The 14,763-nt window shown below is 44.2% G+C and overlaps 1 protein-coding gene across 1 annotated transcript; it reads left to right on the forward strand.

Moving 5' to 3' along the window:
- Nucleotides 1–1,849: 1,849 nt before the first annotated feature.
- On the forward strand, nucleotides 1,850–12,294 carry LOC118966633. The gene is made up of 5 exons (XM_036989352.1): nucleotides 1,850–1,983; nucleotides 2,675–2,836; nucleotides 3,358–3,424; nucleotides 3,557–3,664; nucleotides 8,869–12,294. Exons 1-5 carry the CDS (start codon nucleotides 1,850–1,852, stop codon nucleotides 9,742–9,744), a joined length of 1,347 nt encoding a protein of 448 aa, XP_036845247.1. The 3' UTR covers nucleotides 9,745–12,294.
- The last annotated feature ends 2,469 nt before the right edge of the window (nucleotides 12,295–14,763 follow it).

Consider the following 14,763-nt stretch of genomic DNA (forward strand, 5'->3'; position numbering starts at 1 on the left):
TCCAGCAAGCACTCTCATTCCAGCAAGCACTCTCGCTCCCATCTCGGCAAACACCAGGACCACCAACACCATCAGCCTGCAAGATACATACACCACAGTCCCAGCAGCCACACAGATGACAGCACTAGCCCAGATAATAGCCCCTCCTCATCAAGACATCCCTCCTGTCATTCAACACCACACCACCATCATCACCAGCATCGCTCCCATTCTCCATTTCACCACCATCACCATCACGGTCTTCACAGTCCATCTCATCACCATGGAGACCACCACAGCCCAAGCCATCCCCATCATCATGGAGAACATCACAGCCCAACCAATCACCATGGAGACCACCACAGCCCAACGCATCCCCATCCCCATGAAGACCACCACAGCCAAACTCATCCTCATGGAGAACACCACAGCCCAAGAAACCCCCATCAACATGGAGACCTCCACAGCCCAAGCCATCCCCATCGTCATGGAGACCACCACAGCCCAAGCCATCCCCATTGTCATGGAGAACATCACAGCCCAACCCATCACCATGGAGACCACCACAGCCCAACTCATCCCCATCCCCATGAAGACAACCACAGCCAAACTCATCCTCATGGAGAACACCACAGCCCAAGAAACCCTCATCACCATGGAGACCACCACAGCCCAACTCATCCCCACCCCCATGAAGACCACCACAGCCAAACTCATCCTCATAGAGAACACCACAGCCCATGCCATTCCCATCACCATGGAGACCACCACAGCCCAACTCATCCCCACCACCATGGAGACCACCACAGCCCAACCCATCACCATGGAAGCCACCACAGTCAAACTCATCCCCATAGAGACCACCACAGCCAAACTCATCCCCATGGAGACAACCACAGCCCAAGCCACCTCCATCACCATGGAGACCTCCACACTCCCAGTCATCACCATCACCATGGACACCACCACAGCCCAACTCATCCCCATTACCATGGAGACCAACACAGCCCAGCCCATCACCATCCCCATGGAGACAGCCACACCCAAACTCATACCGATGGAGACCACCACAGCCCAACTTATTCTCATCACCATGGAAACCACCAAAGCCCAAGCCAACCCCGTCACCATGGAGACCATCACAGTCCAACACATCCCCATCAACAGGGAGATCACCTCAGTCCGAGTCATTCCGATCACCATGGACATCACCACAGCCCAACTCATCCTCATCACCATGGAGATCACCACCATCCTCTCCACCCAGATTCTCACCGTCGCCATGGCTCCCATCCAGAATTGCACCACCACCATCATCTGTCCCACCCTGAATCCCACGATCACCACCGCTCCCATCCAGAATCTCTCCATCACCATGGCTCCCATCCAGAATCTTGCAACCACCATGGCTCCCATCCAGAATCTTGCAACCACCATGGCTCCCATCCAGAATCTTGCAACCACCATGGCTCCCATCCAGAATCTTGCAACCACCATGGCTCCCATCCAGAATCTCTCCATCACCACAGCTCCCATCCAGAATCTCATGATCACCATGGCTCCCATCCAGAATCTCTCCATGACGATAGCTCCCATTCACAATCTCTCCATCACCATGGTTCCTTTCCAGAATCTCTCCATCACCATGGCTCCCATCCAGATTCTCTCCATCTCCACAGCTCCCATCCAGAATATCTCCATCACCATGGCTCCCATCCAGAATCTCTCCATCACCACCATAGTTCCCACCAAGATTCTCACCATCACCACCACCCCTCTCATTCAGAATCTCACCATCCACACTCCCATTCTGAACCCCATCACAGTCCTAGCAACCTAGAACCTCATCATCACCACCATCCTTCCCACCATGAATCCCATCACCACCAACCTTCCCATTCTGAATCTCACCACCATCCCTCCTCACCTGCAGACACACACCACCACCATCATCACCATGATGATCACCACAGCCCATCAAGCCCTTCTAAGGAGAACTCTCCTGTCAGTGTGTCAGCTGCAGAGCTGGAGTCATTGTCCCATTCCAGCAAGTCTTCCAGGAATACCACCAGCCCCACGAATCAGGACGAGCAGCAGACAGCCTACAGCGGCTCAACTGCCTCTCTACATAAAGTATGACTGCTCCTGGGGTTGGGTTTATTACTATTGCTAGTTAAGTCATGCATTATCTACTGTGCACGGTATATTTATTGACCCGTTTGTACCGTTGCACGTGTTTTACATTCTTAATTATGTAAGAATGTTCCATTCATTTGCTTCCCATTGATTGTGGCATTAAACATGCAGGCACCTACCTACATAATCATGGATGACACATCAAAATGACCACACAACGTGTCACTATTGGTTATCAATGTCTATTAACTGGAGGCTTCAAAATCCATTTCTATTTATGAAATGCACGTTGTTGACTACTGTAAAAATCAATTTTGGCTTTGTCCTTCCCATATAGGAAGGATCCGAGGTTGATCGAATAATGTGAGTTTGATTTTATGTTTCATTTGATCTCTGTCTTGTTGCTTATCGGTGGAATAATTCAAATTGGGAATGTAAAATAAAAGTTTTTGTTCCATATTATTGTTGTTTAACAAATGAATAAATGTTTCATTAAGATACAAATGGTGATCTAACTGAGCACTAACCCCTCCGCCCTCCTCTCTCCTACTCCCTTCAGGATGCTTCAGGAGCAAAATGAGGATCTGCACCACAGTTTGCTCCAGACCGCCGTGCGAATGGAGTGCATGGGGACTGAGTTTAAGAGCAGTCACCAGCTCCTTGAGTCAGAACTACAGAACACACGTGTGGAGCTGAGTAGCCTCCTGGACAAATTCAAAAGGTCGGGGGAGGAGTTATAAGTCATTGGGATATTTATTGTACCTCAGAATTAAACGGGGGTTCAGGGAGGAAAATTAGTGTGGCAGTTACAATGTTCTTTTATTTGCCTTTTATTTTGAGTTGATATGCATGACATTGACAAGCTTAGATAGTGTTATTACTGTAACTCTGACAATCCTGCTCTCTCTCTTGCTCTCTCTCTCTCTCTTGCTCTCTCTCTCTCTCTCTCTCTCTCTCTCTCTCTCTTGCTCTCTCTCTCTCTCTCTCTCTCTCTTGCTCTCTCTCTCTCTCTCTTGCTCTCTCTCTCTCTCTCTCTCTCTCTCTCTCTCTCTCTCTCTCTCTCTCTCTCTCTCTCTCTCTCTCTCTCTCTCTCTCTCTCTCTCTCTCTCTCTCTCTCTCTCTCTCTCTCTCTCTCTCTCTCTCTCTCTCTCTCTCTCTCTCTCTCTCTCTCTCTCTCTCTCTCTCTCTCTCTCTCTCTCTCTCTCTCTCTCTCTCTCTCTCTCTCTCTCTCTCTCATTTCAGACTGAGGGATAACTACTCCTACACTCAACAGACCAACAATCTCTTGGAGCGGAAGCTTCATTCAGTGGTGAGGCACCAGCAGATGGCTCATTTGATTTTTTGAAGTCGATAGAAGTACATTGTTTACATATCTGGAATATGGCATTACCATTTTTAGTCATGTTTATGCGTGTCTTATGTTATGTATGTGGTTTGACAGGCTCAGAGTATGGACGGGGAGCGTGAGCATCTGAACCAGCGCATCACAGCCCTGACAGATCAGCTGTCCTCAGCCAAGACCACCATCCACAGCATGGAGACTATTAACGTGAGAACTCCTCCTGATGAACAGATCTAGCCGAGACAAAAAGACAACCTAAAACGTGCGCAAAACCAGACCAGAGTGGCCGAGTACAGAGAAATACTGCTAGTACAGGTCCTGAATCAAACCCGCCTGACCTTTATGATCCCCTGATCCTCAAGCCCCAACCTTGGAATGCATTGCAATAAGAATTAGCTATAGTGCATGGCATGAACTTACACAATGTTATCCCTTTACATTCGAAAATGGCTCCTAAATTGGAATGTAGTGGCTGTACAGCAACATGTTATACATGATGTCAGAGCTCTGTATGGGTTTTGACTGACAGCCGATCTGAACTTGAGCACTGCGCGACAAGAAGTTATCCCGCCACGTAATTGGGCAACTTTTACTATTTTTTTTATTGTCTGAGCGAGGGAAATGCTGTGAAATAAGATGACTCGATGCATTTTGAATGATAAGACTTTGAGGATTATAATAAATCCTGCTCTGATGTCAAACAAGCAAGCCAAACACCTTAGAGTCCAAATGTGCACTTCACATCTCCAACTCCTGAAACGCATGTCACATACAGATGTAGGATCTTAATTTGATCACTCTTTTGTTGCTCATCATTTTCATGCACAGCAGGAAATGCAAACTTGTAGTGCATTCAAAGTTTAAAAAGGCTTCTGACGTTTGTAATTTCCACTTTAAAATGTCAGACTTGATTTGTCCCAACGACAAATTTACAAACTCCTAAAACAAAATCCATTCATTATAATCACCATAATAATTCCAATTTCCTGTTTCTGCAGGATTATTTCCCTATTGTAGCAAACTGGCTCAAATTAAGATCCTACATCTATCTGTACAGGGACAACATTTATGATCACTATGTATGATGTACAGTTACAAGATGACATGGCATCATACCCTGGGTTGTTCCGAACAGAATGAGCCTCTTTGTTTATTTTGAAGAGATTTGACACGGCACACGCATCTGAATGCACTCAGGACTCCTTTCTATTTGCCGTAAAAAATACCATCTGCTTCTCTGAATTGCCTTATGATGCCAAACACTGCAAGATGGTATTTTATAACTTCTGTTGGCAATAGAAGAAGATTTTAAATCATGCCCACCTGACCCAGATTGCAATTTAAAAATGGTCAGATTTTGGATTGCGTAAACAACAACAGTTGTGTTCCAAACCGAAACAACCACAAGTGTGCTTGCTCTAGTTCCTTGACGGCACAGCTAGGAGAGCTCAAAAAAGTACCTTGTAGTTGAAAACTTTTCTATGAGTCATAAAAGTCCATTGAAATTGCTCAGGAACTGTGCACACTGGAGAGGTGTGGCCACTTGGCGACACCAGTTAGTCCTCTCACTCAAACCCTTGTAATTGATTTGTCTTACGTTGCACCTACTCCACATTTTCCAGGAATAGTCTTATCATGTTGATGAATGTATTTTCAGATTTCATTATCAACAAATGCGGGGAAAAGCATATGTAAAATGCACTTAAATCAAAAGTATAATTTTTGGATTCAGTCTTGTGTCAGGTGAACTATTGTGCACTCACCTTTTGTCTAATAATTGTTCCATTATCTCCAAACTGTTCCCTTTCAATTGCTACCTTGGTTATGTATATGCTTTTTATAATTCTTTTGAAAGAAATTTAAATTTAGCCCTAACCACATAGGCCAATTCCCACGAGTGTAAAGGGTTAACGAATTGTAACTACACCATATATACAACAGTATGTGGACACCCCTTCAAATGAGCGGATTCAACTAATTCAGCCGCACCCGAGGTATAAAATCGAGCACACAGCCATGCAATCTCCATAGGAAACATTGGAAGTAGAATGGCCTTACAGAAGAGCTTAGTGACTTCCAACCTGGCACAGTAATAGGATGCCACGTTTCCAACAATTCAGTTCATCAAATGTTTGCCCTGCTAGAGCTGTCCCTGTCAACTGTAAGTGCTGTTATTGTGAAGTGGAAACGTCTAGGAGAAACAACGGCTCAGCCGCGAAGTGGTAGGCTACACAAGCTCACAGAATTGGACTGCTGAGTGCTGAAGCGCATCAAAATCCTCTGTCCTCGGTTGCAACACTCATTACCGAGTTCCAAACTGCCTCTGTAAGCATAATAACTGTTCGTCGGGAGCTTCATGAAATGGGTTTCTATGGCCGAGCAGCCGCACACAAGCTTAATGATCACCATGCTCAATGCCAAGCGTCGGCTGAAGTGGTGTAAAACTCGCTGCCATTGGACTCTGGAGCAGTGGAAACCCGTTCTCTGAAATGATGAATCACGCTTCACCATCTAGCAGTCCAACGGACGAAGCTGGAGGATGCCAGGAGAACACTACCTGAAACAATATATAGTGCCAACTGTAAAGTTTGGTGGACAAGGAATAATGGTCTGGGGCTGTTTTTCATGGTTTGATCTAGGCCCCTTACTTCCAGTGAAGGTAAATCTTAATCAAACTGGGCTCTCCCATCTGCATCCTGCTAGCCAGTTTGGATGAGATTCCCTCCTCCAGGAGACAGAAGCACAGGCAGGAGGAGCAGCATGGCCAGCTGAAGGGGCCATGATGGACCTCCACCAACCAGAGGACGGTACCATGGACGACTCAGAAGATGAGATCATCCGGAACTGGAGGACAAGGAGCGAGGACATGGGTGATGATGGAGGTGTGAATGTCAGGGAGGTAGATCCTGGCAGCAGGTTGGACAACCTGCAGTTGGCCCAAAATATGCTCAACCGCTTCTGCCAGCTGCAGCCCAATGTACCGGAGGGGTGGGGCTGGACCAGAGGGGTGCCGGACGAAGAGCTGAATTCCAGTAACGGGAAATCTTAAGGCTACAGCATACAATGACATTCTAGATGATTCTGTGCTTCCAACTTTGTGGCAACAGTTTGAGGAAGGCCCTTTCCTGTTTTAGCATGACAATTACCCCATGCACAAAGCGAGGTTCATACAGAAATGGTTTGTCGAGATTGGTGTGGAAGAACTTGACTGACTTGAGCCCTGACCTCAACCCCATTGAACACCATTGGGATGAATTGGAACGCCGACTGTGTTCATCAGTACCCAACCTCACTAATACTCTTGTGGCTGAATGGAAGCAGGTCCCCACAACAATGTTCCAACATTTAGTGGAAAGCCTTCCCAGAAGGGTGGAGGCTGTCATAGCAGCAAAGGGGGGACCAACTCCACATTATTGTCCATGATTTTGAAATGAGATGTTCGACGAGCAGGTGTCCACATACTTTTGGTCATGTAGTGTATGTTCCTCTTTGTATAGAATGTCTCCTTCCTTCCACCACCCATATCTCCCATTAGTTTGACCTTTTGTTTATTCATCAAACCCATTTTAGTTCAGAGTGAAACCACCAATAGAAACCATTGTTTTTGCTTTGAGCTGCGTGTAGTTAGTAAATGCTGTTTTACGTAGCCCATTCTTTCTAATGCCCATTGTTATGAAGCTATGAGTTGTCTTTTAGTCTTGACTCAGCTTTTGTCTGGATGTACAGATGTTCATTGTCATAACAACATACAGTGCCTTGCGAAAGTATTCGGCCCCATTGAACTTTGCGACCTTTTGCCACATTTCAGGCTTCAAACATAAAGATATAAAACTGTATTTTTTGGTGAAGAATCAACAACAAGTGGGACACAATCATGAAGTGGAACAACATTTATTAGATATTTCAAACTTTTTTAACAAATCAAAAACTGAAAAATTGGGCGTGCAAAATTATTCAGCCCCCTTAAGTTAATACTTTGTAGCACCACCTTTTGCTGCGATTACAGCTGTAAGTCGCTTGGGGTATGTCTCTATCAGTTTTGCACATCGAGAGACTGAATTTTTTTCCCATTCCTCCTTGCAAAACAGCTCGAGCTCAGTGAGGTTGGATGGAGAGCATTTGTGAACAGCAGTTTTCAGTTCTTTCCACAGATTCTCGATTGGATTCAGGTCTGGACTTTGACTTGGCCATTCTAACACCTGGATATGTTTATTTTTGAACCATTCCATTGTAGATTTTGCTTTATGTTTTGGATCATTGTCTTGTTGGAAGACAAATCTCCGTCCCAGTCTCAGGTCTTTTGCAGACTCCATCAGGTTTTCTTCCAGAATGGTCCTGTATTTGGCTCCATCCATCTTCCCATCAATTTTAACCATCTTCCCTGTCCCTGCTGAAGAAAAGCAGGCCCAAACCATGATGCTGCCACCACCATGTTTGACAGTGGGGATGGTGTGTTCAGCTGTGTTGCTTTTACGCCAAACATAACGTTTTGCATTGTTGCCAAAAAGTTCAATTTTGGTTTCATCTGACCAGAGCACCTTCTTTCACATGTTTGGTGTGTCTCCCAGGTGGCTTGTGGCAAACTTTAAACTACACTTTTTATGGATATCTTTAAGAAATGGCTTTCTTCTTGCCACTCTTCCATAAAGGCCAGATTTGTGCAAGATACGACTGATTGTTGTCCTATGGACAGAGTCTCCCACCTCAGCTGTAGATCTCTGCAGTTCATCCAGAGTGATCATGGGCCTCTTGGCTGCATCTTTGATCAGTCTTCTCCTTGTATGAGCTGAAAGTTTAGAGGGACGGCCAGGTCTTGGTAGATTTGCAGTGGTCTGATACTCCTTCCATTTCAATATTATCGCTTGCACAGTGCTCCTTGGGATGTTTAAAGCTTGGGAAATCTTTTTGTATCCAAATCCGGCTTTAAACTTCTTCACAACAGTATCTCGGACCTGCCTGGTGTGTTCCTTGTTCTTCATGATGCTCTCTGCGCTTTTAACGGACCTCTGAGACTATCACAGTGCAGGTGCATTTATACGGAGACTTGATTACACACAGGTGGATTGTATTTATCATCATTAGTAATTTAAGTCAACATTGGATCATTCAGAGATCCTCACTGAACTTCTGGAGAGAGTTTGTTGCACCGAAAGTAAAGGGGCTGAATAATTTTGCAAGCCCAATTTTTCAGTTTTTGAATTGTTAAAAAAGTTTGAAATATTCATTAAATGTCGTTCCACTTCATGATTGTGTCCCACTTGTTGTTGATTCTTCACAAAAAAATCCAGTTTTATATCTTTATGTTTGAAGCCTGAAATGTGGCAAAAGGTCGCAAAGTTCAAGGGGGCCGAATACTTTCGCAAGGCACTGTAACTGTATTCTGTTCTGTGTCGTCTATTTTCATTCCTTAGGTAACATCCTTGCTACAGGAAGCCCTCGACAAACATTTCCACCCAGATGATTCTGTCAATCAATTCCTTCTCCCTGTTGCCCCCCCTCCAGTCCAATTCATGGATAGTCATCATTATGGAAAGGTCACCACCAAAGGGGAAGACCTATCGCTGGGAACATTGCCAGAAGAGGAGGAATCTGATTGGTCGGAGATGGGGGATGAGGCTCCAAAATGCGTTCTGAGGTCAGCGGGAGGTCATCATGGTGGCACAGCGTTTCAACCGTGGAGACAGGAGCGTATTTGCTGGGCAGGACAGGGAGAGGGAGACACAGAGAGTGAGTCAGGGGGTGAGGAGATTGTCAGACAACACCCTCCCCACTCCCTACAGATCCCCCATCTCCACGTCACCATTCATGAGACCTTACCAGCCCCCATGGATGATGTCACCCTCACCACCAGCTTCAAGAACTCAGCTTATGGCCCAACAGAGGAGGATGGGTACAGGGTCACTGCGAGCCGCAAACTGGGCTCTCCCATCCGCATCCTGTCAGCCAGTCTGGATGAGATTCCCTCCTCCAGGAGACAGAAGCACAGGCAGGAGGAGCAGCATGGCCAGCTGAAGGGCACAGAGGCCATGATGGACCTCCACCAACCAGAGGACGGTACCATGGATGACTCAGAAGATGAGATCATCCGGAACTGGAGGACAAGGAGCGAGGACATGGGTGTGGATGTCAGGGAGGTAGATCCTGGCAGCAGCTTGGACAACCTGCAGTCGGCCCAAAATATGCTCAACCACTTCATCTGCCAGCTGCAGCCCAGTGTGGAGGAGGGGCGCGGCTGGACCGGTGGGGCGCCGGACGAAGTGCTGAATGGGGAGAGAACACAGCTGTGACACCTGATCTCTTCGCCGAGACACAGATGTGGACAGGTGTCGACTGGGTTGGTGGTTACTGAAGTAAGCATGATTTGGATAACATTATTAGTATTTTGAACATAAAGCAACAGAATTGACCACTTGAATAATAATACTTTTAATTATTACAATTTTCATCTGATTTAAAACGTTTTCAGGCCTAAATAACAGGGCCCCAAATAGTATTCATCATTAATAACAAGTAAGATAAAGAAACTGTTTCAAACATAGTGTTTTCCTCTTTTTGAAGATATTAAGTAATTAACGCCTGCAAAGAGCTGTAATGGCAAGCGGCCCAAGTTGGAGATCCTCAGCTCCACATTTTAATATTTGTGATATTTTTCTCGGTTCATAATCAAAGACATGTCCTGAGGTCTTTTTTCCCCCAGTATGCAAGGATTTGGCTTTGATGTCCTCCAGAGGTAACATCAAACAAAAAACATGTGGCTTTGATTTTCCCTGTTCCCTCACTCTGGGAAACCCTGTCCTAGGCTTCACTACTGTCTCATCATAGCAGAGCACAGCCGAATCCCACCCTTGTCTCTGGATTATATAATAATAGATCCTTCCAGAACCTCTTGTGCATAATTCATCATAACGGTTTGTGTTTTTCCCTCCGTGCATGTTAGATAAGAAGAGGAGTGTTGCATAGAATTGAGGTCCTTTAGGTAAAGATGTAAGATGTGTTGATAGACTTTGTTTATCCTCATAAATTAATCCACCTGTAGACATAGACATAATACCAGGTCTAACCTGTACAGTGTATAGTCAAATATTTAATAACATACCGTATAAAGAGTGTCCGTTGGACCGTCACTGTGGATCGGGAAACAATGTATTTTAAGTCAGGTTTTTAATTGATGGAAATCAAATGAAAACAGAAACATTTGATACGGTTTTTAGGATTTTTGCTGATGGATCTGTGTGGTCTGGTGTGAATGGTTCCAACTGCTAGATAGTTTCCTCCTTTCATGGGGGGAAATATATATATATATATTTATTCTTCTTGCATGCAAACTATGTTTTATCTTGAAAATATTGATGTTTATGTACATGCAAACTACAGTATGTTCTATATTTTAATATTGATGTTTGTGTACATGCTGTAGTCTCCATATTGATATTATGGCAAAAAACCACAAGACAAAATGTAAATCTGAATCACCATTTCTCATTGTGGTCACCAGAGGCATGCAACAGTCAGTTGAGAGATGTATGATATAAGCAATGTTATGCCACATGAAATGTCTGTTTTGTCCTGTGTGAGGGATTTTCCTCTGGTAACCACAGTAAAAAAAAAAAAAAACTGAGTGTACAAAACATTAGGAACACCTTACTAATAGTGAGTTTCACCTCCTTTAGCCCTCAGAACAGCCTCAATTCCTCAGGTCATGGACTCTACAAGGTGTCGAAAGCGTTCCACAGGGATGCTGGCCCACGTTGACTCCAATGTTTCAAAATTCAAAAAGGCAGTCGCACATCTGAGCAATCTTTTTTGCAGGTGCATGGTATCAGTTGATGAAATGAGAAAAGAAGAAGAAACCCGCACACTGCTCTTTAATAAGCTCCACGTTTGAGCAGATGGTCGAGAAATATCGACTCCCAAAGCAGGACTTTTTCCACTTCCTACAAGTAAGACATTATTTTCTGAAGAGCACCACCTTAATTGGCAACCCTGATATGTCTGTCATTGAAAGAATGCTTTTTTTTCCACAAAGGAAAATGTCTGTAAGTCTGTTTTATGATGCTTTAAGGTCCTTTTCTGCTGTAGACACACAGAGGGCGAAACAAGTGTGGGAGAAAGAATTGTCTGTTACTATTGACAAAGAGATGTGGGAGGACATTTGGAAATATGCAAAAACAGTATCTATATGTAATCGTACTAGAGCAATCCAATTAAGTATAATACACAGATTGAATATATCCACAAATCTCAGACATGCTTTTAGCCCCACTTCCTCTTCCCCTCAGTGTCTTAAATGTAAAACTGATACAGGCACCCTAACACATTGTTTATGGTCATGTACCAAAATACAAAGATACTTGTCTGGTGTTCTGCAAGAAATTGAAAAGATCCTAGGGGTTGATCTAGAATTGGACCCAATTTCTTTACTGTTGGGTCTCCCTAGTAGGCATGTTACTTCTGTGGGTAAGAGGAGGCTTTACAACATCCTTACCTTCGCAGCGAGGAAAAACATCCTTTTACAGTGGATTAGTGATAAGATTCCTTCTATTAAAGATTGGCATAAGATACTATTTGAATGGGTGCCTCTGGAATATCTGACATGTACATTGCATTCTAAAACAGACCAGTTCTACAAAGTATGGGAACCTTATCTAAATTACCTTAGAATAGTGGTGATCTATGTATTTCAGAATTACACTGTACCTTCCATGTGTGAAACCTAACTTCTTGGTTTAAACTGAGCTTTTTTTGTTTAATTTCTGTTTGTATTCTTGTTTAAAATGTATGTATTGAGAGACGCAATGATGGGGATGGGGTGAGAGGTACACCATAGGTACACTTCACCTATGACAGACAAAATGAGAAGAAAAAGTCCAGAAAATCACATTGTAGGATTTTTTATGAATTTATTTGCAAATTATGGTGGAAAATAAGTATTTGGTCACCTACAAACAAGCAAGATTGCTGGCTCTCACAGACCTGTAACTTCTTCTTTAAGAGGCTCCTCTGTCCTCCACTTGTTACCTGTATTAATGGCACCTGTTTGAACTTGTTATCAGTATAAAAGACACCTGTCCACAACCTCAAACAGTCACACTCCAAACTCCACTATGGCCAAAACCAAAGAGCTGTCAAAGGACACCAGAAACAAAATTGTAGACCTGCACCAGGCTGGGAAGACTGAATCTGCAATAGGTAAGCAGCTTGGTTTGAATAAATCAACTGTGGGAGCAATTATTAGGAAATGGAAGACATACAAGACCACTGATAATCTCCCTCGATCTGGGGCTCCACGCAAGATCTCACCCCGTGGGGTCAAAATGATCACAAGAACGGTGAGCAAAAATCCCAGAACCACACAGGGGGACCTAGTGAATGACCTGCAGAGAGCTGGGACCAAAGTAACAATGCCTACCATCAGTAACACACTACGCCGCCAGGGACTCAAATCCTGCAGTGCCAGACGTGTCCCCCTGCTTAAGCCAGTACGTGTCCAGGCCCGTCTGAAGTTTGCTAGAGAGCATTTGGATGATCCAGAAGAAGATTGGGAGAATGTCATATGGTCAGATGAAACCAAAATATAACTTTTTGGTAAAAACTCAACTCGTCGTGTTTGGAGGACAAAGAATGCTGAGTTGCATCCAAAGAACACCATACCTACTGTGAAGCATGGGGGTGGAAACATCATGCTTTGGGGCTGTTTTTCTGCAAAAGGGACCAGGACGACTGATCCGTGTAAAGGAAAGAATGAATGGGGCCATGTATCATGAGATTGAGTGAAAACCTCCGTCCATCAGCAAGGGCATTGAAGATGAAAATGTGTCTGGGTCTTTCAGTATGACAATGATCCCAAACACACCGCCCGGGCAACGAAGGAGTGGCTTCGTAAGAAGCATTTCAAGGTCCTGGAGTGGCCTAGCCAGTCTCCAGATCTCCACCCCATAGAAAATCTTTGGAGGGAGTTGAAAGTCCGTGTTGCCCAGCAACAGCCCCAAAACATCACTGCTCTAGAGGAGATCTACATGGAGGAATGGGCCAAAATACCAGCAACAGTGTGTGAAAACCTTGTGAAGACTTACAGAAAACGTTTGACCTCTGTCATTGCCAAGAAAGGGTATATAACAAAGTATTGAGATAACTTTTGTTATTGACCAAATACTTATTTTCCACCATAATTTGCAAATAAATTAATTTAAAATCCTACAATGTGATTTTCTGGATTTTTTTTCTCTCATTTTGTCTGTCATAGTTGAAGTGTACCTATGATGAAAATTACAGGCCTCTCTCATCTTTTTAAGTGGGAGAACTTGCACAATTGGTGGCTGACTAAATACTTTTTTGCCCCACTGTATATGGGTATGTATCTGTGTATGTATATATATATATATATATATATATGCAGGTATGTGTAAGTGAGTGCTGTTTTTTGCTTTGTCTTTGTTATTGTATCTCTTAATATGGGTGAAAATTGTGAAATTCCCCCCAAAAAATACTGTTACAAAAATAAGCTCCACGTATCAGCCTCAAGGCCCTCCAATGCTTCCCACAGTTGTGTCAAGTTGGCTGGATGTCCTTTGGGTGGTGGACCATTATTGATACACACAGGAAACTGTTGAGCGTGAAAAACCCAGCAATGTTGCAGTTCTTGACACAGTCAAACCGGTGCGCCTGGCACCTACAACCATACCCCATTCAAAGACACTTAAATATTTTGTCTCGCCCACTCACCCTCTGAATGGCACACACGCACAAACCACGTCTCAATTGTCTCAAGGCTTAAAATCCTTATTTAACCTGTCTCCTCCCCTTCATCTACACTGATTGTAGTGGATTTAACAAGTTGCATCAACAAGGGATCATAGCTTTCACCTGGATTCACCTGATCAGTCAAGGAAAGAGCAGGTGTTCATAATGTTTTGTACACTCAGTGTACTGAGATGGATCGGAAGGGGCATATAGTGACAGAGGGTGTGTCGGGAATATATTTTGCTATTTTCAACCAAAATCATAGTCACTGTGTCACGTGTCAAGATGTGATGAAAGCACAGTGTGTTCTGATGACTGTACTGTCAGGCCCCCTTCTGCCTCCCCCTCCAATCCATACCTCTATCCTTAATGGTGTATTGTACTGTCATGCCTCCACCCTCCAATCCATACCTCTATCCTTAATGGTGTATTGTACTGTCATGCCCCCTTCTGCCTCCCCCTCCAATCCATACCTATATCCTTAATGGTGTATTGTACTGTCATGCCCCCTTCTGCCTCCCCCTCCAATCCATACCTCTACCCTTAATGGTGTATTGTACTGTCAT

The sequence above is a fragment of the Oncorhynchus mykiss genome, chromosome 10 (genome assembly GCF_013265735.2).
Source record: "Oncorhynchus mykiss isolate Arlee chromosome 10, USDA_OmykA_1.1, whole genome shotgun sequence".
Taxonomy (NCBI): domain Eukaryota; kingdom Metazoa; phylum Chordata; class Actinopteri; order Salmoniformes; family Salmonidae; genus Oncorhynchus; species Oncorhynchus mykiss.